The sequence below is a fragment of the Colobus angolensis genome, unplaced genomic scaffold (assembly GCF_000951035.1).
Source record: "Colobus angolensis palliatus isolate OR3802 unplaced genomic scaffold, Cang.pa_1.0 Scaffold217, whole genome shotgun sequence".
Taxonomy (NCBI): domain Eukaryota; kingdom Metazoa; phylum Chordata; class Mammalia; order Primates; family Cercopithecidae; genus Colobus; species Colobus angolensis.
This window is the reverse complement of record NW_012115344.1, coordinates 520,830-544,054: the sequence shown is the minus strand read 5'-3', so window position 1 is coordinate 544,054 and position 23,225 is coordinate 520,830. Positions and strand designations below refer to the sequence as shown.

Sequence of the window (23,225 nt, the reverse complement as noted above, 5' to 3'; positions counted from 1 at the left end):
TTCTGAGGAGATGTAGCACTGCAATGAAAATGTAAGATGTGCCATGAGCCAGACTAGGCTGTAAAGCTGCAAGGACAAGCAATGATTCATGTCCTTAGATGTTTCTGGCTGGTGGGGAGGGCAGAGAGATGTGAAGGTAATTAGCCCACAGCATGGTAATTTTAGAATAAAGGCAAACAGAGGGTGCTCTGGAGCACAGAAGAGGAGCGTTGTAAAAGAAGCTAGAGGGGGTGAAGAAAGGCTTCCTGGAAGATACTGATCCCTGATAGCAGTCTTGAGGGATGAGTAGATAGCAATGGTGTTGGCAGCATTTCAGATGCAGGGACAGGAGAAGGAGTACATTGTTGAGAGAGACAGGTTTCACAGTGTGAGTGTGGGAGTAGCATGAGATGAAGACAGAGAGCCAAGCAGGGTCCAGGTGGGCCATGAAGACAAACAGCATCACCAAAGGATGTAAAGCAGAGGTCACGTGGCAAGGCTTCTTTTTAAGAAAGATCTCCCTCGTCAAGGGTAGAGAAAAGTACTGCAGATATAGAAAGTTACACTTATTTTAACATAATTTGTAGCTGAATATCTTCAACTGATTATTTTTCAAGTGTCATGATTACTATCCAGAATTAGTTCTTGATGTTTATTTGGGTATTATCTTCTTCATCATCTGCCCAAATCGAGGTTTCTAATACCAGTAGTATTCAGCAAACAAGGAAGAGACAACAAACAGAAGAGCCTTCAGAAGAATGAAGGGAAAGGGGTGTTGGAGAGGAACCTCTGCAGAGTCACAGTTCACAAAACAAACATAAACGGACTCTTGGACAATGAGTGCCCCAGTTGCACTGAAACTGAACAATGGCTCACGTTGCAAAGAAGCACAAGTGTTTTCTGTCTGTAAACTTCAGTCAGTAAAGGAAAAAAGCTAAACAAAATAATACACTGAGTTTTTATAGTAAAGGTGGAGAATATTTGTCTTCCATAGGTAGTTGAAATAGTAAAAATATATATTTTCTTAATATAAGAAAATTGTAGAAGAAAACAGTTTAGTAAACTATGTGAATGCAAACTTCTCTTTCCCATTCTACTATGAAGTTGTTTGATTAACTAAGGACAGAGATTTAAGTTCCATTTTCTAAGTATTTAAAATCCTATTACTATTGCATTGCTTTTATTTGTTCGTTTTGAGACAAGGTCTCACTCTGTAACCCAGACTGGAGTGCGGTGGCGCAATCACAGCTCTCTGCAGCCTCAACATCCTTGACTCAAGTAATCCTTCCACCTTAGCCTCCTGAGTAGCTGGGACTACAGGTGCAAACCACCATGCCCAGTTAATATTTTTAAAAGTTTGTTGTAGAGATGTTTATGTTGCCCAGTCTGGTCTCCAACACCTGGGCTCAAGTAATTCTCTTACCTCAGCCTCCCAAAGTGTTGGGTTTACAGGCATGAACCACCATGTCCAGCTGCATTGTAATTTTTATGATCTACCCAGGACCAGATGAACTGAGTTATAGGCTTCAAATCTTACATTCCTTTCCAAGTTTTATATTCCAAACTAGAATTTTTATGTGAACAAATACACTCTTATTAACTTTTATTGAACTCGATTGATTTTAGACAGTAAGAGAGCTTGTGGTGACATTGAAGGTCACTTACAGAAGGTGCTGTGGGCACAAGGTCATTTTCTGTTCTTCCTGTCTGCATTGCTGTGTGAACCCGGACAGACTCATAAATGGAGGGTTCTTCCACTTTTCTTGGGTAGGGATGTTTTAGAACCATCAGAGTGCCTGAATGAAGACAAAAAGTATATAATCGAACAGTGTTCCCAGAAGGAAAGTCCAAATGCTAACTGGATAACTGTGGCTGGATTGGAAAGTCTTTTATTTTTTTCATGTATTCCCTCACTCATTTTCTCAACATTATCAAACATCAATTAGGTGTCAGGCACTTAAGCTGGACACTGAGATACAAAGCTTGGTGGAGATGCTCCTTGGCCTCCTGGTGCTCAGAACTGGTAACAGATATGGTCGTTTAAATGAACAGGGTGATGAGACCAATGGCAGCCATGCGAGTGAAGTATGATGATAGTCCCCAGACTGCCTGAATAACCTTTCCATGAAAGGATTCAGGACAGCTTTCGTAAAGGAGGTGACGTTTGACTTAGATCTTTTTTTTTTTTTTTTTTTTTTTTTTTTTTTTGAGGCGGAGTCTCGCTCTGTCGCCCCGGCTGGAGTACTGTGGCCGGATCTCAGCTCACTGCAAGCTCCGCCTGCCGGGTTCACGCCATTCTCCTGCCTCAGCCTCCCGAGTAGCTGGGACTACAGGCGCCTGCCACCTTGCCCGGCTAGTTTTTTGTATTTTTTAGTAGAGACGGGGTTTCACTGTGTTAGCCAGGATGGTCTCGATCTCCTGACCTCGTGATCCGCCCGTCTCGGCCTCCCAAAGTGCTGGGATTACAGGCTTGAGCCACCGCGCCCCGCCCGTTTGACTTAGATCTTAAGGAGTAACTGGAAGTTTTCCAGGAAGGCTTTATGAAAGCCATGAAAACAAGACTAAACAAATGTACTGGGGTAGAGGAAGATCTATTCCATTGCCCTTATTTTGCCAGTTTCAGAATAAACTTGTAACAAATTAGTGGATTTCAAAAAAGTGAGCTTTCTCCCTACTCTCTGATACTACCCAATTAATGAAAGTAACCAAGCAAAGTCTTTGCATTACTAAGTGAACATGACCTAAACAAGCTGGTACTCACAAGTGATTGCCTCCCCTTCCACCTGGAGAGGGAGCCTTCAGGCAGAAAAAGGGCTCAGCCCAGGGGGCCAGGAATGGGGGGCTGGGGAACTTTGTTCCAAGGGCTCAGAGCAGTTCTGCGTCTATGCTTCTGACATTTCCTTCTTGAAATCCTTCCCTCAATCAATCAGTCAATCAGAAACTAACTACAAAAAGAGGCAACTTAAGGGGATTTTTTTTTTCTTCCTTGCTATGGCTTCTTGCTTTTAATTTTACTAGGGTCTTTTCTATAGCAGGCCTAAGATTGTACCAGAGATGGAAGAGATGTAAAGAATTCAGCAATTCATTCAACGAATATTTACAGAGCTTTGCACTGTGCCAGGCACTTGTCTAGGTACTGGGAATACAACAGCAAACAAAGAAGTTTAAATGCTCTTATGGAGCTTATGTTCTAGGTAGAGGAGACAGAAAAAAATTAAAAAAAATATTTTATGTGTGAGAAGTGCTATAGAAAAAATGAATAGGGCATGGTAAAGGGATAGAGAATAAAAAAGGTGGGGTTGGGAGAGGGTGATATTTTCCAAGGGTCATAAGGAAGGGCGTCTTTGAAAATATTTGAAAGATTCTGGAAAGTAGAGAACCTGAATTAGAGTAAGAGAGAGAAAATGAAAAATATCTCCTCTGTGGTTAAAAAACACCCTAATGTGGCCGGGCGTGGTGGCTCAAGCCTGTAATCCCAGCAGTTTGGGAGGCCGAGACGGGTGGATCACGAGGTCAGGAGATCGAGACCATCCTGGTCTACATGGTGAAACCCCGTCTCTACTAAAAATACAAAAAACTAGCTGGGCGAGATGGCGGGCGCCTGTAGTCCCAGCTACTCGGGAGGCTGAGGCAGGAGAATGGCGTAAACTCGGGAGGCGGAGCTTGTAGTGAGCCGAGAACGCGCCACTGCACTCCAGCCTGGGCGAAAGACCGAGACTCTGTCTCAAAAAAAAAAAAAACACCCTAATGTTAATGATAAATCTACACAAAACAGGCCGGGCACAGTGGCTCAGGTCTGTAATCCCAGTACCTTGGAAGGCCAAGGCGGGGGTATCACGAGGTCAGGAGATTGAGAGCATCCTGGCTAACATAGTGAAACTCTGTCTCTACTAAAATACAAAATAAATAAATAAATAAATAAATAAATAAATAAATAAATAAATAAATAAATAAATAAATAAATAAATAAATACAGAAAGAAAGAAAGAAAGAAAGAAAGAAAGAAAGAAAGAGTTGGGCATGGTGTCAGGCATCTGTAGTCTCAGCTACTTGGGAGGCTGAGGCAGGGAAACTGCTTAAACCCAGGAGGCGGGGGTTGCAGTGAGTCGAGATCACACCACTACACTCCAGCCTGGGCGACAGAGAGACTCTGTCTCAAAAAAAAAAAGAAAAATCTACACAAAACAAAATCCTTCTGTGATACTTGAGTACATGCAATATCTAACTGCAAACACAGAACTGTGGCTTTTGACACTTGGGCCCAGATAAGGTGCTGCTGTAAAATGAAAAGCTGTTGAGAAAAGCCAGAAGAGGTTGTCTGATCTTGACCTCAGAGAAGAATTAAAGCCTCCGGCCCCTCCTCTTTCTGCCTCTCATTGGTATTGCGGCATGGGGATCACAATGAAAAATGGATTTCGCCATTATCAGAACGGTCCCATTCTTGTGCATTGTCTGTGCTCTCTTTTGTCGATGTGATCTTCCCATAAGAACAGAGCCAGTCATACGAGGAGAAGGGGCCAACTACAGTTTTACAGTCAGAATGAAAAAAGCAGTACCTATATCAAGAGTAGCCGCTGTGCAGACTCAGGGGCTCTGTGAACACAGTGCTCACATTGCAGATGCATGGTAAATTCAGCGCTGGCTCCTACCCCTAAGAAACACTCCCAGTGATGTGCCTCATAGTCACTCTGGACCCTTGGAAAGAGCACTGGATGCATAGGCAGAGGAACAGCGTTCAATTGTCACTACTGCCATTCAGTACTTATTGGCCTTGGACAACCATTACAAGCTTCTGCTCCTTTTCTGACTAGTGAGAATAATTATGCTTCTTTCAGAAGGCACCAAATAAATGTTGGTGGGAAAATTATAACATATTAGATATTATTATTATTTGACATAATATTTTTAAATCCTTAAATAAAATTTGAATGATTGCATCTTTGGGGACATGAATTTTGAAATCTTAAAAAAGACCTAGATGCAACATTCTGCCAGGAATAAAAATGGTGGTAGTCCAGTAATCACTACTTGTGATTACTAGAGTTAAATTGGTGCCTCTTAAACACTTTCACCCTGCAGAAGAGGAGAGGAGAATTGAAGTCTAGGGATCAAAGCAGCTCCCAAATTAGATACATTTTGAACTCATATGCTTTATCTTCAAAGTTGATGCTTAATTTTCATTCTACTTCATATATTTAATACTTAATATGAAAACAATGCTTTAAATGACACTCCAGAAAGATGTACTCACTTGATATGACCAGACACACACTTTACATAATAATACCTGTGTTAATTTTTTTTTTTTTTTTTGAGGCGGAGTCTTGCTCTGTCACCCAGGCTGGAGTGCAGTGTCACGATCTTGGCTCACTACAACCTCTGCCTCCTGGGTTCAAGCAATTCTCCTGCCTCAGCCTCCTGAGTAGCTGGTATTACAGGCATCTACCACCACACCTGGCTAATTTTTGTATTTTCAGTAGAGATGGGGTTTCGCCATGTTGGCCAGACTCGTCTCGAACTCCTGACCTCAGGTGATCCACCCACCTAGGCCTCCCAAAGTGTTGGGATTACAGGCGTGAGCCACCGTGCCTGGCCTAATTTTTTATTGCTATTGTAGCAAATTCCCACAAACATAATAGCTTAAAACAACTCAAATTTATCATCTTACAGTTCTGGAAGTCAAAAGTTCAAAATGGGTCTCACTAGCCTAAAACTGTCAAGGCTGCTTTCCTAGTAGAGGCTCTAAGGAGGATTCATTCCTTTGAATTTTCCAGCTTTGAAAGGTGCCCTCATGTCTTGACTTGTGGCCATATTCCTCTGTCTTCAAAACCAGTAACAGCCAGTCAGATCCTTCTCCTGCTGCCATCTTTCTGGTTCTCCCTCTTCTGGCTCCCTACTACTTATGAGGACCCCGTCAGTTATAATGGTCTTACTTAGACAATCTAGGATAATCTCCCCACCCCAAAGTTATCTGATCAGCTGCTTTTATACCATCTGCAAACTTAATTCCCTCTTGCCATGTAACAATATATTACAGGTCCAGGGAGACATGTGGACGTCTTTGTGGGGGCATTATCCTGCTACCACAGTATCAGTCCCTGTAGGAGAAATGGCCGCCGGGGCCAGTTGTGCTGCAGGGTAAGGATCTCTGGGCTGGGCTACTGCCTGAGCCTGCAGTGCTGTTACCTCTTGGTATTAGAGAGCCACTGCCTTTCCAACGTGTGCATTTCCAACCTCTGTGAGCCTCTTCAGCCCACATATGGGTCAAATTTATCTTGGTATCCATACCACCTGATACAGTTTCTGACATAATGAGGGCAGATGAGTAAATGAATTAATGAATGAATGCTATAGTAATGCAGGCTTGAGCCAGGAAAGAGCCTGGGATGAACCAGCCTCCCAGGTCCACAATTCTCCAGGCCTAGGGCAAGAAAGGACAACAATCGCAGGCACAGCTCTTCAAATCTCTAGTGGAGGAACCCAAATTCTATTTTGAAAATCTCCTCTAAAGTTTAATTCAACAAGAGTAAAACAAAGGAAAATGGTATTGAGTCAACTAGGAGAGTAGATCTGACTGTAGATTGATTTTAACTAGTAACCCCACAAATGAGGCTAAACTAAATTGTGAGATGAAGAAGATGACAACGTACTTATAAAATGGCAACTTATATTGATACAAATCTGGTGTCCTAAAAGACAGTTCTCCTTAGCTGACTATTCTTGCCCAAGGAAAAGCCAATATACAGACTTCTTGGCATGGCTGTGAGGTTTAATGATTTCCCCTTCTGCAGAGATTATACCTCCCAGTGTACGGAGATAGATTCCCTACAACCATGTAATACCCCCAGACCTGGCCCTGCCTTCCAACACCTGATCTGGTCACACTAATTGGATTCACTTCTTGGGTATCCACTTAATTACTTCTCTAGAGAGAAGGTCCACCAACTTCAATTTCTGAACTACATGAAGTAGACTATTGTTTCCTGCCTTTGACATGAAACCTGGTTTCAGAAAGACTGGGTGGAGGTACACTTCTGAGATGATCAGAGCTAAATTAAGACAGACATATCAATTGACTGAAAGCCTCGGAGTTGCCATGATTACTAAGCAGATTCCTTGTTGTCTCTTGGTTGTTCAACTTGCCCTTAAATTCTGAGGGGGTATATTGTTAATATCCTTTTCAAAAATTCTGCTCCTGGGCCAGGCATGGTGGCTCACGCCTGTAGTCCCAGCACTTTGGGAGGCCAAGGCAGGTGGATCACAAGGTCAGGAGATCGAGACCATCCTGACTAACATGGTGAAACCCTGTCTTTACTAAAAAAAGAAAATATAAAAAATTTGCCGGGCGTGGAGGCATGCATCTGTAGTCACAGCTACTTGGAAGGCTGAGGCAGGAGAATTGCTTGAACCTGGAAGGCAGAGGTTGCAGTGAGTCGAGATCGTGCCACTGCACTCTAGCCTGGGTGACAGAATGAGACTCTATCACAAAAAAAAAAAAAAAAAAAATTCTGCTCCTGTTCTCCTGTTCTTGTACCCTACTCACTTAAAAACAAAATCAAAAATAAGACAAAAGAAAAAAAAAAACAAAACAGCTAGCCAGAATTGATTTCTGTCATTTCCAATCAAAAGAAACTTATCAGCTGGGTGCGATGGCTCATGCCTGTAATCCCAGCACTTTCGGAGGACGAGGGGGCGGATCACGAGGTCAGGAGATCAAGACCATCCTGGTCAACATGATGAAACCCCATCTCTACTACAAATACAAAAATTAGCTGGGCAATGGTGGCGCGTGCCTGTAATCCCAGCTACTCGGGAGGCTGAGGCAGGAGAATCACTCGAACCAGGGAGTCAGAGGTTGCAGCGAGCCGAGATGGCACCACTGCACTGCAGCCTGGCAACAGAGTGAGACTCTGTCTCAAAACAAACAAACAAACTACAAACAAACAAACTTAACTACTGTGGCTACCACAGACTCTTAATACTCTGCATCCAAGGTCCAAGATAGTGCCTCAGCTTGGGATGAAAGGGACTCTGGTTTACTGAGATTCAGACCAAATGAACTCCAGGACTCAGCTGGGAGATTTAGAAAAAGGCAACAGGAGGCAGGGGTAGCAGAGCAAGAAGAGGGAGGAAGACCAGTAACCACAGGCCTTGGAAACTTGGCTATAAGTTTCACTTCAGTTTCTGAACTACGTAAAGGTGACTATTTTTTCCTGCCTTTGACATGAAACCCAGTTTCAGCCATGCTTAGCGGAGGTACATTTTTGAGATGATCAGAGCTGGACCGCAGCAGGCATTTCTATTTACTTTGACTGAATGGTAACTCTGTGTAAGAGTTACATACATAACTGTATGCAATAATATGAAATTACATTGAAGGACCCTTTATCTTGTATTCCAGCAGAAATTCAGAAAGAGAGTAAGAACAGTCTCAATTCTTAGGCATTGGTTTGGTATCTGAAATAGAGTGTAGCACAGGACACACAAAACTCCTAAAGAAAGACTTTTGTTTAGAGTATTTATTTTATGCAGGGAGGTCAGTGCTTATTCATCAGGTACCCCAGCTATCCTGTCAGGTGTTTGAAGGCAAGAATAATATCTGATTTATCTTTCTATATTATCAGTGGCTCACAGTGCCATTTCACTCAAAACACTTTGCTGAATTAAATTAAAATCAGATCATGTCCATCCATGTTTCATTACTGCCCTCAGGTTCAGAAAACAAGCTCTGCAACTGGCATAATGAGTTCCTCTCTCCCCCCCTTCCAATAAGAAGTAGATTTCTTGGGGTTGGCAGGAGAGAATAGGGTTATTCAAGATCTTTTTCCTTCCTTCTTTGCCACCTGCTTTGCAAATGGACTTTAAGCCATGTTCATTTACACGTGAAGAGGCTTTAATATTTAATTTCCACTCTCATAGGATGAAGTGCACTGAACTAGGAGAGGCATACCAGTTAGTCAGTGTAGGAGAAAATTCTGTTCAAATATCCAAGTCACGTCACTCTTTCTGGAGTGCTCACTTGATTCTACCACTTATGTGAGTCCACTATGGAACTGGATTAAAGTTTGAAGAGAACATCACAAACATTTGACAAATGCAAATTCAATTGTCCCTAAACTAACTCTTCATGATTTATCAAAGAACGTACAGCTTTTGCATGACATCTGATGGAATTAATAACCATAAAAGGGTTTTATTAAATATAAATAATAATTATTGAATACTTATACTATGCTAAGAATCATTCCAAATGTCCTATGTGCCTGCCTAATTTCACTCAGTCTTCACAATAAGTCATTAAAGTATGAGCTATGACCATCAAATCACTTTCATAAGATGATGAAACTGAAGCTCAGAGAGATTATGTAACTTGCCTGAGGAGACACGCAGAGCCAGCAAATGGCAGAGGCTGGAGTTGAAACTTATAATTCGTGTGTTTACTCATTATACCATAATTATTCTCAGCCTCAATGTAGTCACCATGGAAACCTCTAGAGCATGTGAACTACTGTGCTCTATTGTGGGCAAGAGTTGACATGTATAAATCAAAGTTTGAAGAAATGGATTCTTTAGGAGGCAGTTTGAGGAAAGGAGATGTGAGTTTTTGCTTCCCCATTTCTAACCAGGCCTCAGTTTCTTCATTTATAAAGGAAAAATGCAAAAGTCCCTGAGCTCCCTTTCAACTCTAACATCCTGTAAATCTGGTTAAGCATACAGGCCCAAATAAGGGGAAAAAAACATCAAGAAGCTTAGTTACCAAATGCTTGTACTGCTTCCTGTAAATGTACAATATTCATTTGAAATACTTTGTTCCTGCTGTCATTTGATCTTACCTCTCATTTTCCCTTTCTTTCAGTTTCTCATTCAAACTTTAACTTTTATTTTACCTTGTTATACTTAGATAGGCTGTTTGATATCCTTGCCGGAGAGACATGACTAAGATGAACCTGAATATTTGGGGGGATGTTTTCTTGTCAGCCTTTTTATGTTTTAAAATTTCCTCTAGTATAATTTCTGAAATAGCAATTCATGTAAATAAAATGGGAATAACAATAAATACAAAGGCAGAAGTTAAAGTTGATTCACACTCTTTAGAACAATAGGTTGACTTCATGTACCAAACACGTTATTATAGACTTTAAAGAAGAGATAAATAAGAGACTGAGGGATAGGACTAAGACATGTGTTATAGCCTGACCATATCCCACAATCATTCTATTACATTATTGTGGCAAGACTTCTTCTAAATTCATTTAAGGCCACGCTGTGCCACGGCAGCAATGTATTGCAGTCCCACTGTAGGACGAGTTTCAAGAGATAGCAAGGTGCATGGAAACCATCTATGCTTCAGGACCAGGTTAGCCCAGATTCCAATATCAGCTCTGAATTCTTCCAAATCCATTTAAGGTCATGCCGTACCATGGCAACAATGTATTGTTACTGTGGGACCAGTTTCAGAAGATAGCAAGGTGCATGGAAAGCATCTATGCTTTAGAACCAGATTAGCCCAGATTCCAATCTCAGCCCTAATGTTTACCAGCAGTGAAAACTTGGACAAGTAACTTATAACCTCTGAGTTTTCATTTCCTCATCTGAAAATAGGACTGTTGTATGCATTATTGTGGGTGGTTGAGATGAAATAAGTTGATGTAGGTGAATGCCTGGAAACTAGCAAACACTAAAAATGTTGGCCTTAATTCCCTTCTCAGCTGCTTTTTCCTTTTTCGAACAAAACTCATCTATCAACTGAGAACATTTTGCATTTTTGGCAAACATAAACTAAAGAAGTTTGGCAAAATTCTAAGCTGTCACTAGTTGTTTTCTGAAGAATCACCCAGTTCTCAAATTAAAATTAATTTTAACCGCATTATTTAAAAACGCCACCTGGGTAGTGTCACAAAATAAAATAATAATAGCAGTAGCAGTTGTCAAAAGATTGGGAATCCCCATATCAAAACAAAAAGAGAAATGGAGATTTGACATTTACAAAAAAAACCAGATGAGATCTTTAAAACTGAGAACCAATTATTATAAAGGGTAAGCACAAACATAGAACTTAACTTGTATTATACTTTTGCATGCCAGTTAGGTGATTACAGTCACAACACAATATAATAAATTATACATGGCATTTCACGTTAAGAATCATTGAAATATAAACAAAAGGTAATGGTAAAAGTAATTTTTTTGTTCTAATCATATTTAGACATTTAAGCATAAAGATAAATGCCATCTACATTTTCAAGACTATATATATGAAACTTAGCTAATTACAAGAGGATATGACAAAATTAATAATGGACCAAACATATTTATACTAATAAAAAAGTTTCTCAAATTTTCTAATCTATTTGAATTTAGAGTTCATGCACAGACATGAATATGTTTTATTTGATGTCCTACTATTAAGATAGAAAAACTCCAACCGGCCTGCCCACTGAGGTGGAGCCTTAGGAAGTCCGTGCCCTTTGCAGCGGGGAGGAACCTGGCCCTTCCTCTTCCTGTGAGGAACATAGAATTCAAACTGTTCAGCAGGCAGTGCTCTAGCAGGGACTCTGGCTAGGCCCTCTTTTCTTTCTTTTCATCCAATAAAACCCTGCTTCACTCACCCTTCAAACCATCTGCAAGCCTAAATTTTTGTGGCTGTGGGACGGAGAGGGACCCAATCTTTAGCTGAACTAAGGAAAAGTCCTGCAACACTATCACAAATGAAAGGCAAATTCTGAATTTAATCATCACTGAGCATACATGCAACACAAAACAACATTTCAAATTATGCTTTTATAAACTTTGAAAGTTAAAATTGTCACAAGTTTGCTAGTTTTGGTGTTGCCATAAAAAACTGCAATGCAGGCATTGGGAATGGGGCATCCGACATATTGTGAAAATGATTAGTACTTATTTTTTCAGGTCCTGGGACACAGCAGGAAGCAAAGCTGACAAAAATCCCTTTCTTCATGGAGTTTCCACACTAGTGTGGAAAAAAAAGGATTTTTAAAAAAATAAGTGAACTATATACGTCAGAAGGTAAAAGGGCCATTGAGAAAAATAAAGCAAGAGAGTACATTGTATATCTCTATCATGTACTCAGGAAATTATTAGGTTTTGAGAATTGGAAGTATCTTAAGAGTGTTTATGAGTATTGATAAAAAGAAATTAGAGTGAACAGAAACTTTAATGGAGATTAGAGAGATGAAATAGAGATTATGACAAGTGAAAGGGAAATTATCATAACATACTCTTAAAGTTGGCAGGAGGCTTAGATGTTGCTTAGGAAATCCTTACTTTTCAGATTAGCAAACAGAAATCCTGAAAGTGTAAAGAGTAGGGAATAGGAAAAAAAAGATATCTTAAAATAGCATTAATCCCCTTAGGTCAACACTTTTATCTATTTTGAGTGCAAAGATTTTCTTACGACCCAGAATCAAATATTCTGGGTTTCACTCTAGTGAAGGCATTATATATAACTGCAAGGCAAAAGTGTAAAGTTTTGGTTATTTGGATATCATTTATGTTGCCCTCAAAGGTAATGCCACTTGTGCCAGTAGATAAATGCATTATAAGAAAGTCTCTCTCTAATAATCTTACCCTCTAGGCTCTGCAGGGTGAGGCTGGGCCTGCATGGGGTCTGACTGACAGGAGTGGCCTGAAATATCCAATTCTAGTCCTTCTCATTCTGGTAATCTGAAGTTGAGAGCCCTAGGAGGGGCTTGTCCATTGTGTGGACAAATGCTTTTCCTGGTGATGTTAATCAGACATAAACTATAAGAAGTATTCATACTTCATCTAATGGTGAACGTGAAATCATTAGTCTGAAGATCTTCTGATCACTGGGAGCCAATACTAGGAGACCATGCTTAAAGGAACAAGAAGAAAAGGCCTATTTTTAGAAGGTGGCATCTCAGGTACCATTCACCATTCTTTATAGTCTGCAGTGCTGACTCTGTAACCTCGAGGACTTTCTGGGCTTACAAGTCATCATGACTTGAACACATTATCTTGTTTCCCCAGGCTTATTACTCCCAGAGGGGCAAGATTTGAACACTCATCTGTCATGGGTTTTGCCTGTTGTTCCTAGCCCTGATGGCTTTCCCTTCATCTGTCTGGGACAGATAAGAGGAATAAAGCTAGCGGACTCTAACTCAAGGGCAGGAAGCCAGCAAGTCAAGTGCATATCCATCAGCACCAGGGGCCGGAAGCAGGAATTCAAACAGCAGCAAATGCTTCGTTGGGTAATGAGTAGAACAGAGGAGAGGCAGTGGAGAGGATAAAAATATTAGGTTCCTGAGTTACATTGTAATAAATAAAATGGTAATTATAGTCAAGATAATAACATAGCAAGTTTGAGTTTTAGAGTAATTACTGTAGAAGTCTGGATTATAAATCCTCACAATCCCTAATGCATTAATCATAAGGCTTCTTTACTCAGAACAGTGTTATTTACAAGGAAGCTTATCATTGTCCCAAATGCAATATCAAAACATCTTTATTTTGGAGCATCCTTAGGTGATCCTCTTGCCTAGTAATTGGATCAGTGCCAGAAAGGTTCAACCAGAAAGCACTGCATTCACTTTGATCTTAAATGTTTTGAAATCTGCCAATAGGCAGAATATGTATCTTTTCCCTAACTTGGAGAAGGTCAGGAAGGAGCACAGGGAATGATCAAAGAAGTTGAAAATAGAGTCTAGGAGAAGAGTTTAAAAGAAGGGAGCTGTCTTTGGTTGGAGGAAAAAGAGAAAGCAGAAAAATGGCAACTCTAGTGGCTTCGAAGGCTACAAAGAGTTCTTACTTAGAGTTATCCATTTATTCATTTATTTATTCACCCAAAATGCCCTGCAATGGGCCAGGACCTGGCAGACATGAAAGACAAAAATTAGAGGTACACAAAACAAAGCCCTGGCTTTAAAAATCTCCTCTCCATTGCCTGTGACCAATAGCTGAACAAAATCAAGTATAGAATTGGATGCAAGTAGGAAAGGAGACTGAAGTGAAGGGATTTGAGAAACTGAAATGCTTGCCAAGGCCAAGGTAGCAATGGAAATAAATATACCTCCACTGGCCATTTGTTCATGAGAACAACTGCTTGTTAAATGGTGAAGTAATTTTCAAGTTGATTGGGAGAATTTATACCAGAAGAAAGAAGGGAAAAAAGGTTATAGCTTCAGTTTGTAGTTTGGATTATTCTGTCTTAGGCTTGGTGTGGTCAGTATAAAGCAGAGCAACAATTTTCCAGTTTTCCGCTGTGCACTTCATGTATACTAGACGCTGTCTGAGTCACATCAGAGACTATCCATGCCATATAAATAGCAGAAAAGACAGAAGCCAATGATGCCACCTCTTCCCACCACACTGAAGTTAACAGAAAGCCCACTGGCAAGTTTGCCAAGAAAACACATATGTTCAAACTCATGGTAACCGGTTGTATTATTACGTCTTGAGTTCCTCTTGTGCCACAGGTTCTTGGAATTTCCTAGTCTTTGATTAACTGAGATTTATCATTATTTAGGACAAAAGTGTTGTGATTCTGTATCACAAATACAGGTATGACCTTTTACTTCATTAAAATAATATAAGTAAACAAGATATTCAATCTTAGATAATTCAAGTGCCAAGATAGACTGTTTTTTGTGTTTATTCTTTAAACACAAATTTTCTGGTTTAATTCTCTTACCATTCAAACAGGAAAATTCAAACTTTTCCAGCCATAATTAAGTCTAGCTTAAAATCTTATTTAAAAAACTGTGACAACAGAAACAGAATTTTATAACTCAGGAGAGCACTTCCTAGTCAATATTTTCAATATTCAGTGATCCCTGTGAACATTTAAGTGGGAATTTTCATTTTTAAAATGCTTAAAATTTACTTCTGTGGGTCTCACTCATATGCAAACTGCCCATACCTGAAATTATGGGTAATCAAAAAGTCATTTTTACCTTTCTTCTTTTTGTGTGTATTGTGTATGTTATTTTTAAATGGACAACGCATTTTAAAGAAATGTTTTTAATCAATCCATTAAGTAACACATTCTGAGAATATATCTACTTTATACAAAGTACATTGTTTTCTCCTCAAGATAATGTTGAGATATAAATGACAACTCTGACATTCTTTAACTGAAATCTGCCTTGTTTCTCCTACATCCCGAAACAATATTTCGTAGGTCAAATGTCTGCTCATAGCTTACCTGTCTCGCTTCCAATCAAAGGCTGATTTGCAAAATGTTTGACAAAATCCTTCAAAGATGAGAATTCATTAAAGCCAAATTTAAATGAATATCCAGTATATTCAACGTGAAAGTGTTTGACAGAATCTTTGGCCCTAAAAGGGAAAAATAAGTATTTAATGTTATTTAACAAATAAATACCTTGTTGAAGGGAAATATGATCTTAGATGTTAGCATCACTATTAACCCTTTCTAAGAGCTGAGAATTAGACAATCATTGAAACCATTGACAATTTTAAAGAGCATCACCAGTTTCTTTTGGCAAAGTGTGCTGTTTTCAACTTTTATTTATTTATTTATTATTTTGAGACAGAGTCTTGCTCTGTCGCCCAGGCTGGAGTGCAGTGGCATGATCTCAGCTCACTGCAACCTCCGCCTCCTGGATTCGAGTGATTCTCTGACCTCAGCCTCCTGAGTAGCTGGGATTATAGGTGTCTGCCTTGAGGCCCAGGTAATTTTTGGATATTTAGTAAAGACTGGCTTTTGCCATGTTGGCCCGGCTTGTCTTGAACTCCTGACCTCAGGTGATCCTCCCGCCTCGGCTTCCCAAAGTGCTGAGATTACAGGTGTTAGCCACCACGCCCTGCCTCAACTTTTCACTCTAATGGAAGACAAGAGACTGTTCTCCCTATCTACTCCTAGACTTACCAAAAGAGTCCTTGAACATTATGCTGCTAATGGGGCATGAGTTTAAGAAGGGCAGAGAATAGGAATGACAGAAATGACGTATGACACCCTCACCACACTCTCGTCTGTCTTGGGCTTTTCTCCCTTGCTTGTCTGGGAGTCCATCAGAATTCAGCTCTGTCGCTTGATTAGTTATGTGAGCCCAGCTCTTTTCCTCCCATGCATGTTCCACTGCCTACTGAATAAAATATCAAATTTCCTACATTGTCATGTTCTACTTCATTTTTGAAATGAGCAGAGTATTAAATAATATATATATATCTGCCTCTCCACTTTATTTGACCCCGTTCTATCTTTCTAGCCTCACTTCCTGCTATTCCTCTCAGTGCAGCCCATGCTACAATGTTAGCATGCATCAGAATCATCTGACGGGCTTGTGAGAACCCAGCTTGCTGCCACCTCCACCTCCACCCCTGCAGATTCAAATTTGGTAGATCCAAGGTGGGGCCTGAGACTGTGCATTCCTAATATGTTCTTAGGTGACGCACCGGGTCTGGGGACCACACCTTTAGAACTGCTGCCCTAGTCCAACTGGACCTACTGCTCTTCAAGGAGTTTCCACTTCTGTCCCTTAGTTCACACTGCTCCTTTTTCCTGAAACAGTCTTTCTCTTTGTCTCTGCTGGTAGAAATCCCAGCCACTCATTAAGTTGCAGTTCAAGTACCACCTCCTCTGTCAAGTATTACATGATAATTCCAGCTTAAGTTAATTGCTTTTTCTCTTCTGAACCACCTAAACACTTATCTTGCTTTCTTTTATGTTATTTATCAACCTCTACTTTGTAGTATGTTACTTGTATGTGGTCTTTTTGGCTCTGTGAGGCTATAATTCCCCAAAATAAGGTATTTGAATCTTCTACAGCAGGGGTCCCCCATCCTGGGACTGCAGACCGGGTATCTGTTAGGAACCAGGCCGCACAGCAGGAGGTGAGCAGTGAGTGAGCATTACCGCCTGAGCTCTGCCTCCTGTCAGATCAGTGGTGGCATGAGAGTCTCAGGAGAATGAACCCTATTGTGAACTGCACATGTGAGGGATCTAGGCTGCACACTCCTCATGAGAATCTAGTGCCTGATGATCTGAGGTGGAACAGTTTCATTCTGAACCCCTATTTCCCACAAAAGCAGCCCCTGGTGCCAAAAAGGTTGGGGACCACTGTTCTACAGCACTTACCAAAGTGGCTGTTGCAGAATCAATGCTTTCAAATATTCATCAGCAAAAGAATGAACAAATAAGTGAATATTTGTTCATGAAACAAAAATAGTCATTCTCCTGAATTAGTCTGTGGTTTTTGTCACCTCTGCTGGTCATTTTTTTAATATAAGCATTCTCTAGTGCTTGTAATGAAAATCAATAATTTATTCTTTATGTATATGAAATATATGTCATTGATTTATAAAAAGCTTATGATCTAATTGCTCAGATGAGACATACATAGGTGAAAAGTTAATTAACTTTTCATTTTTGGAAGATTCATGCCAGGGGTCCCCATCCATCCCCCTGCCAGCCACTCAGCAAGAAAATGAGTGACGGGTGAACTAGTGAAGCTTCATTTGTATTTATAGTTGCTCCCCATTGTTTGCATTCTCACTGAGCTCCACCTCCTGTCAGATCAGTAGAGGCAACAGATTCTGATAGGAGCGCAAACCCTGTTGTGAACTGCACATGCAAGCGATCTAGGCTGTGTGCCTCTGATGTTAATCTAATACCTGACGAACTGTTACTGTCTCCCATCACCCCCAGATGGGACAATCTAGTTTCAGGAAAACAAGCTCAGGGCTGCCACTGATACTGAATGACGGTGAGTTGTATAATTATTTCATTATACGTGACAGTGTAGTAATAACAGAAATAAAACACACAATAAATGTAATGCACTTGAATCATCCCAAAACCGTCTGCCGCTGCCCCGGTCTGTGGAAAAATTGTCCCAGGTGCCAAAAATGTTGGGGACCTCTGGTGTATGCAATAAAGCATCTACAACTCAACCATTAGATGGACTTTTAACATTTGCTATTGAGCAGAGAAAGCACAATTCTTGTTGCCACTCAAACAGAATGCCATCTTGGATTAGTAATTTTTTCATCTATGTTATTCAGAAAATGTATAAATAAAATATAACAGGGTGACATGAGAAATGTTAATGAATATGCTTTTTTCTCCTCTGTGACCCCTACTTACTCCATCACCCTCTACCTGTTTCGCACACCCACTTCAAGTAGGCCTGTAGATTTTCACTGTTCCAGGAATGGGAACTGTGGCAGGCAGCATTCTAAGATGGCCCCAAATCCCAGCCTGTGGAGTACACACTTTATCCCAATTATTCAATCAAAAACTAGTCTACATGCTACTGGGAAGGGATTTTGCAGGTCATTAAGTTCCCAAGTCAGTTGATGTTAAGATACGGACATTATCGGAGTGGGCCTGAAACTAATCACATGAGCCCTGTAAAACAGAGAGTTTTCTCTGGCTGCTCATAGAAGAAAACGTCAGGGAGATGTTTTCTGGCTGGCATGCAAGAAAGTAAACACCCATGTGGTAAACAGCCATGGGGGCCATGTGGCAAAGAACTGTGGGTGGCCTCTCGGAGTTGAGAATGCCCCTCTGGCTGACAGCTAAAAGGAAAGTGAGGACCTCAGTTCTACGGCAGCAAGGGAATGGATGAAGAAGAATGAAGAGGAAAGGAGAAAGTGAAGGAAGACACTAAATGCCAGATCAGAGCCACAACCTTCTCCAACACCTTTATTCCAGCCTGGCAGGACCTGGACAGAGAATCTAGCCAGAAACTGAGATAATCAAGTTGTGTTGCTTTAAGTCCCTAAGTTTTTGATAATTTGTGATGTAGCATAGAAAATGAATATAGAAGCAAGGCCCGGAGCCCAAAGACAGAGTGCGAATGCTGCTACTGAGTTAGTGACAAGTAGTGACCGTGTAGAGTGGGAAAGAAGTGAGAGAGCCTCTGAGGCCAGATTAGCTTGAGGGACTGCACTATGAAGGGAAGAGTGACTCTCCATGGTATATGGAAGTGCCATCAGAACGGTAACACAATAACAGTTTGAGCTTAATGGGTGGGTGGCTGAGGGAAATTTCAAGGAGTCCTCACATCCCCTGTCTAATCCATGGAGAAGTGCCTAAGAACCCAAGAAAACTTGCTACATGTCAGTGGAAGGCAGAGTGTCAGATCCTGACTGAGAACCAGCCACCTCCCCTGACTACCAGAAGCTGGGTCAGCCTCTCTGATCTGCAGTACCAGCCAGGAAGAAGCGGGTGTGGGGTGGGGAGGACCTGAAAGGTCTGGACAATGATTGCATTTGGCTGGATGAACCTGGTGGGGACTGGATTAACTTGCTCACCATTTGGGAGAAATGGAGACTCAATAAGAAAAGTTAGCCCACTATAGGAAAAATTTTAAAGTTGCATATTGCCTGCTTGAGGTTGCGACTATGAAAGCTGTACAGTCATAAATCATTTTGCATTTACAGATAAATCAGGGAATAGTGAAAAGGGCACTCAGCCAGGTGTCAGGAATCTGGATTCTGGCACTGTTTCTATTGTTGATTTTTGGGGTACCAGACATTCCACCGCTTTGGGTTTCAGATTCTTCAACAGCCCCATGAAAGGTTTGTATCAAATAATTCCTCATGTCTCCCTCAGCTCTAACAATATTTTCTTGCTAATGAATGGAGCAGGAATGTTTTTTATACCTTCATCATTTAGAGTTTGGAATCCTTTAACCTGGTGGTCCAACAGGAATTGGGAAGGTTTGCTATCTGACAATTTGAGTGATGATAAAGTCAGTAAGTGACAGAGGAGCGCATGCTGAAGTCATAGAGCCCTGAAGCACCTTACCTAACGGAGAGAGAGTACAGCCCAGTGGTCTCATTGCTGTCCCGCAGAAGGTAGCTGCCGTCACACCCATTTGAGAGGAGAAGAGCTTCGGCAGCATGGCGCGTGAGGTTGCCATGATACCACCTAGAAAAGAGGGAACAGAGCTTTCACTCAGGCCAAACCATGGCATGACTCCCCTGCATTGGTTTTTCCTCGCAAAGATTAGCTAGCAACATTCTTCAAGATAAGTAGCCCAGAGATCCAGCTCTCAGCCCCAACATCAGGACAAGGAAATTGTTGGGTGGGGTTGAAAGGAGAGCACAGAGTTGACTAATAGTAGTGTGACATGGGTTGAATTGTGTCCTGAAGGTTCCTATGTTGAAGGGCTAACCTCCTAGTACCTCAAAATGTGACCTTGTTTGGAGACAGGGTCTTCACCAAGTTAAAATGAGGTCATGGCTGGGTGTGGTGGCTCACGCCTGTAATCCCAGCGCTTTGGGAGGCTGAGGCAGGCAGATCACTTGAGGTCATCAGGGGTTTGAGACCAGCCTGGCCAACATGGTGACACCCCGTCTCCATTAAAACACAAAAATTAGCCTGGCATGGTGGCAGGCACCTGTAATCCCAGCTACTCGCGAGGCTGAGGCAGGAGAATCACTTGAACCTGGGGGACGGAGGTTGCAATGAGCCAAGATCATGTCATTGCACTCCAGCCTGGGCAACAGAGTGAAATTCCATCTCAAAAAAAAAAAAAAAAAAGAGGTCATTAGGGTGAACCCTAATTCAATATGACTGGTTTCCTCTTGTAAAAAGGGGAAATCAGAAGACAGACTTGCCTATGGGGAGAACACCACATGAACATAATAGTCACTTGCAAGCCACGGGAAGAGGCCTGGAATAGGTTCTCCCTCATGGCCCTTGGAAGGAACCAATCCTGTTGACACCTTGATTTCCGACTTTGAGCCTTCAGAACTGTGAGGCAATCGATTTCTTATAGTCAGCTGCCCAGGCTGTGGTTGTTCGTTATAGTAGCCCTCACAAACTAATACAGTGTTGCTTTGTAATCAGAATTGGTTTTTAAAGTCCAAGTCAAAACAGGCTTTGACAAATTACCTCCTCCTTTTTTCTTTTTTGGTTTCTCACACTCTTTTTCAAGTGTGGTACTTTTTCATGGCGAAACCTCTGAGCTATAATACTAAAGTCTATTGTCATGAGTGAAACGAAGCTGGATGGAAGCAATTAAAGTATAAAGTAAATGCCATCAAGTACTGTTTCAGCCTGACAAACATCTGAAGAGCTAGGGAATGCACAAGGAGATTCAAATTGATCTTTGTGTTTTAGAAAAGGTAATATATATCTATGGTAAAAAAAAAAAGAAAAAGAAAAAAAAAAAGTCCAAATTGTCCAAAAGGAGACATAGCAAAACATGTTTTCCTCATCCTTGGCCCTCAGGCTCCCTGCTCCTTTCCTAGAGGACACCATGGTAACCATTTTCCTGTGCTTCCTCTTAAGAGATAGTCTACACATGGTGGGAGGATCACAAGGTCAGGAGATTGAGACCATCCTGGCTAACACGGTGAAACCCCATCTCTACTAAAATTGCCAAAAAATTAGCCAGGCATGGTGGCAGGTGCCTGTAGTCCCAGCTACTCAGGAGGCTGAGGCAGGAGAATGGCATGAACCCAGGAGGCGGAGCTTGCAGTGAGCCGAGATGGCGCCCCTGCACTCCAGCCTGGGTGACAGAGCAAGACAAAAAAAAAAAAAAAAAAATTGTCTACACATCTAGAGGCATTGGGTGTGTACCCCCACTCCTGATTCTACAAACATAAGAGCATTATTTATTATTTTTATTTTCTAGGCATATTGCTCTGCACCATCTTTCTTTTCTCCAATGACAAGTCATTCACATTCTTTTAAACGATGGCATAGAGGCATGCAATGTGATGATTAGGATTGTGGCCCCGGGGGTTGCTTTGCCTGGGTTCCAATCCAGTTGGTAGCTCTTACTAGCTGTATGGCCTTGGACATGTTACTTAACCAATCTGAGCTTTGGTTCCTCATGTTTAAAATAGTATGACAAGGCCAGGCGCAGTGGCTCAAGTCACTTTGGGAGACCGAGGCGGGCAGATCACAAGGTCAGGAGTTTGAGACCAGCCTGGCCAATATGGTGAAACCCCGTCTCTACTAAAAATACAAAAATTAGCCAGGAGTGGTGGCGGATGCCTGTAGTCCCAGCTACTTGGGAGACTGAGGCAGGAGAATCGCTTGAACCCGGGAGGCGGAGGTTGTAGTGAGCCAAGATCAGGCCACTGCACTCTAGCCTGGGAGACAGAGCGAGACTCCGTCTCAAAAAAATAATAAATAAATAAATAAATAAATAAATAAATAAATAAATAAATAAATAAAATAGTATGACAAGTAGGCATACCGCATAGGCCAGTTGTGAGTCCTGCACACATTAACACGGGTGATGTGCTCCATAAAGCCTATGCTTAGTATGCATTAATTGCTACCAGGAAGCCATTGAGATCCACAAAGCCGTAACTTTCAGTTTACTCTCTGTGGCATGATTTTCTTATTGCTCAAATATAATTTTTGTTACTTTTTATTTAGATTAGATAACAGAAAGCTAGATAGCAGAGGCAGTTGCTGACTGCTAGGGACCACAGTTTAGGTCAGTGAAGATGAAAGACAGGCAATTATACAAGTGTCAGTGTGATGAACTAAATGCTATTAAAGAGGTGTGTATAGTGTAAAAGCGCTTTGAGGAATAGCCTGGTTCTGGCATTAAGGGATCTTGCTGTCACAAACCACATTGGCATCCACTGTGACATCCCTGTGGCGTAAAATTTTAGCCTAATAAAGAGTAAACGCAAGTGCATCTGTGGAAGGAAGTTTCTATATAAGTCTCCAGGATACCTATTTTCTAAATCTGCATTTCCTAATGCATGTTTCTTAGCATATTTTATCTTTGTGGCAGAGATGCTTTCATCCTAGCTGAAAGCAATGGCATGAAACACATTTTATAGGAATAATCACAGAGCTATTTACCCAAAGCAGCTCCATTTATTGAACTGATTCCCAGACAAGTTCAAATCTGTTCACTACAAAATGCTTTCAAAGAACAATTGGAAGAATTGTAAGTGAAGCAATAATAAACTTCAAGTTCAACTGAAGCCAAAATTCTAATTCTTTTTGATAGGTGAAGTTTCTGCAAGGTTATTAAAACTTAGATATATTTTGCCAATAATTAATTTTATAATAAACATTTCAGCATAAGTTTCAGTTTGAGCCAGTAGATTGTTTATTTAAAGCAATATTTGATTCGCAAACTTCCAAAACATTTAAAGGATTTGGACATTCCTTTGGATTCTTTTCAATAGAATTGGAAGTTTGTGTTTAAAGCATTTATAGAATTCTTCTGACATCTAATTATATAGCCTGATAACAGTTGTTTATTTAAAGCAATATTTGATTCGCAAAATTCCAAAACACTTAAAGGATTTGGACA

General features: G+C 41.0%; 1 protein-coding gene across 2 annotated transcripts in view; it reads right to left on the bottom strand.

The window, feature by feature from the left end:
* The window catches only part of DAPP1 (dual adaptor of phosphotyrosine and 3-phosphoinositides), a 53,995-nt gene that overhangs the window by 15,169 nt on the left and 15,601 nt on the right, over window positions 1-23,225 (bottom strand). For both annotated transcript variants that reach the window (XM_011943192.1, XM_011943193.1), the window contains exons 2-4: window positions 19,736-19,858; window positions 15,164-15,297; window positions 1,645-1,775 (exon numbers count right to left, since the gene is read on the bottom strand). In XM_011943192.1, the coding sequence (XP_011798582.1) occupies window positions 1,645-1,775; window positions 15,164-15,297; window positions 19,736-19,858 (388 nt within the window). The remainder of the gene's footprint in view (window positions 1-1,644; window positions 1,776-15,163; window positions 15,298-19,735; window positions 19,859-23,225) is intronic.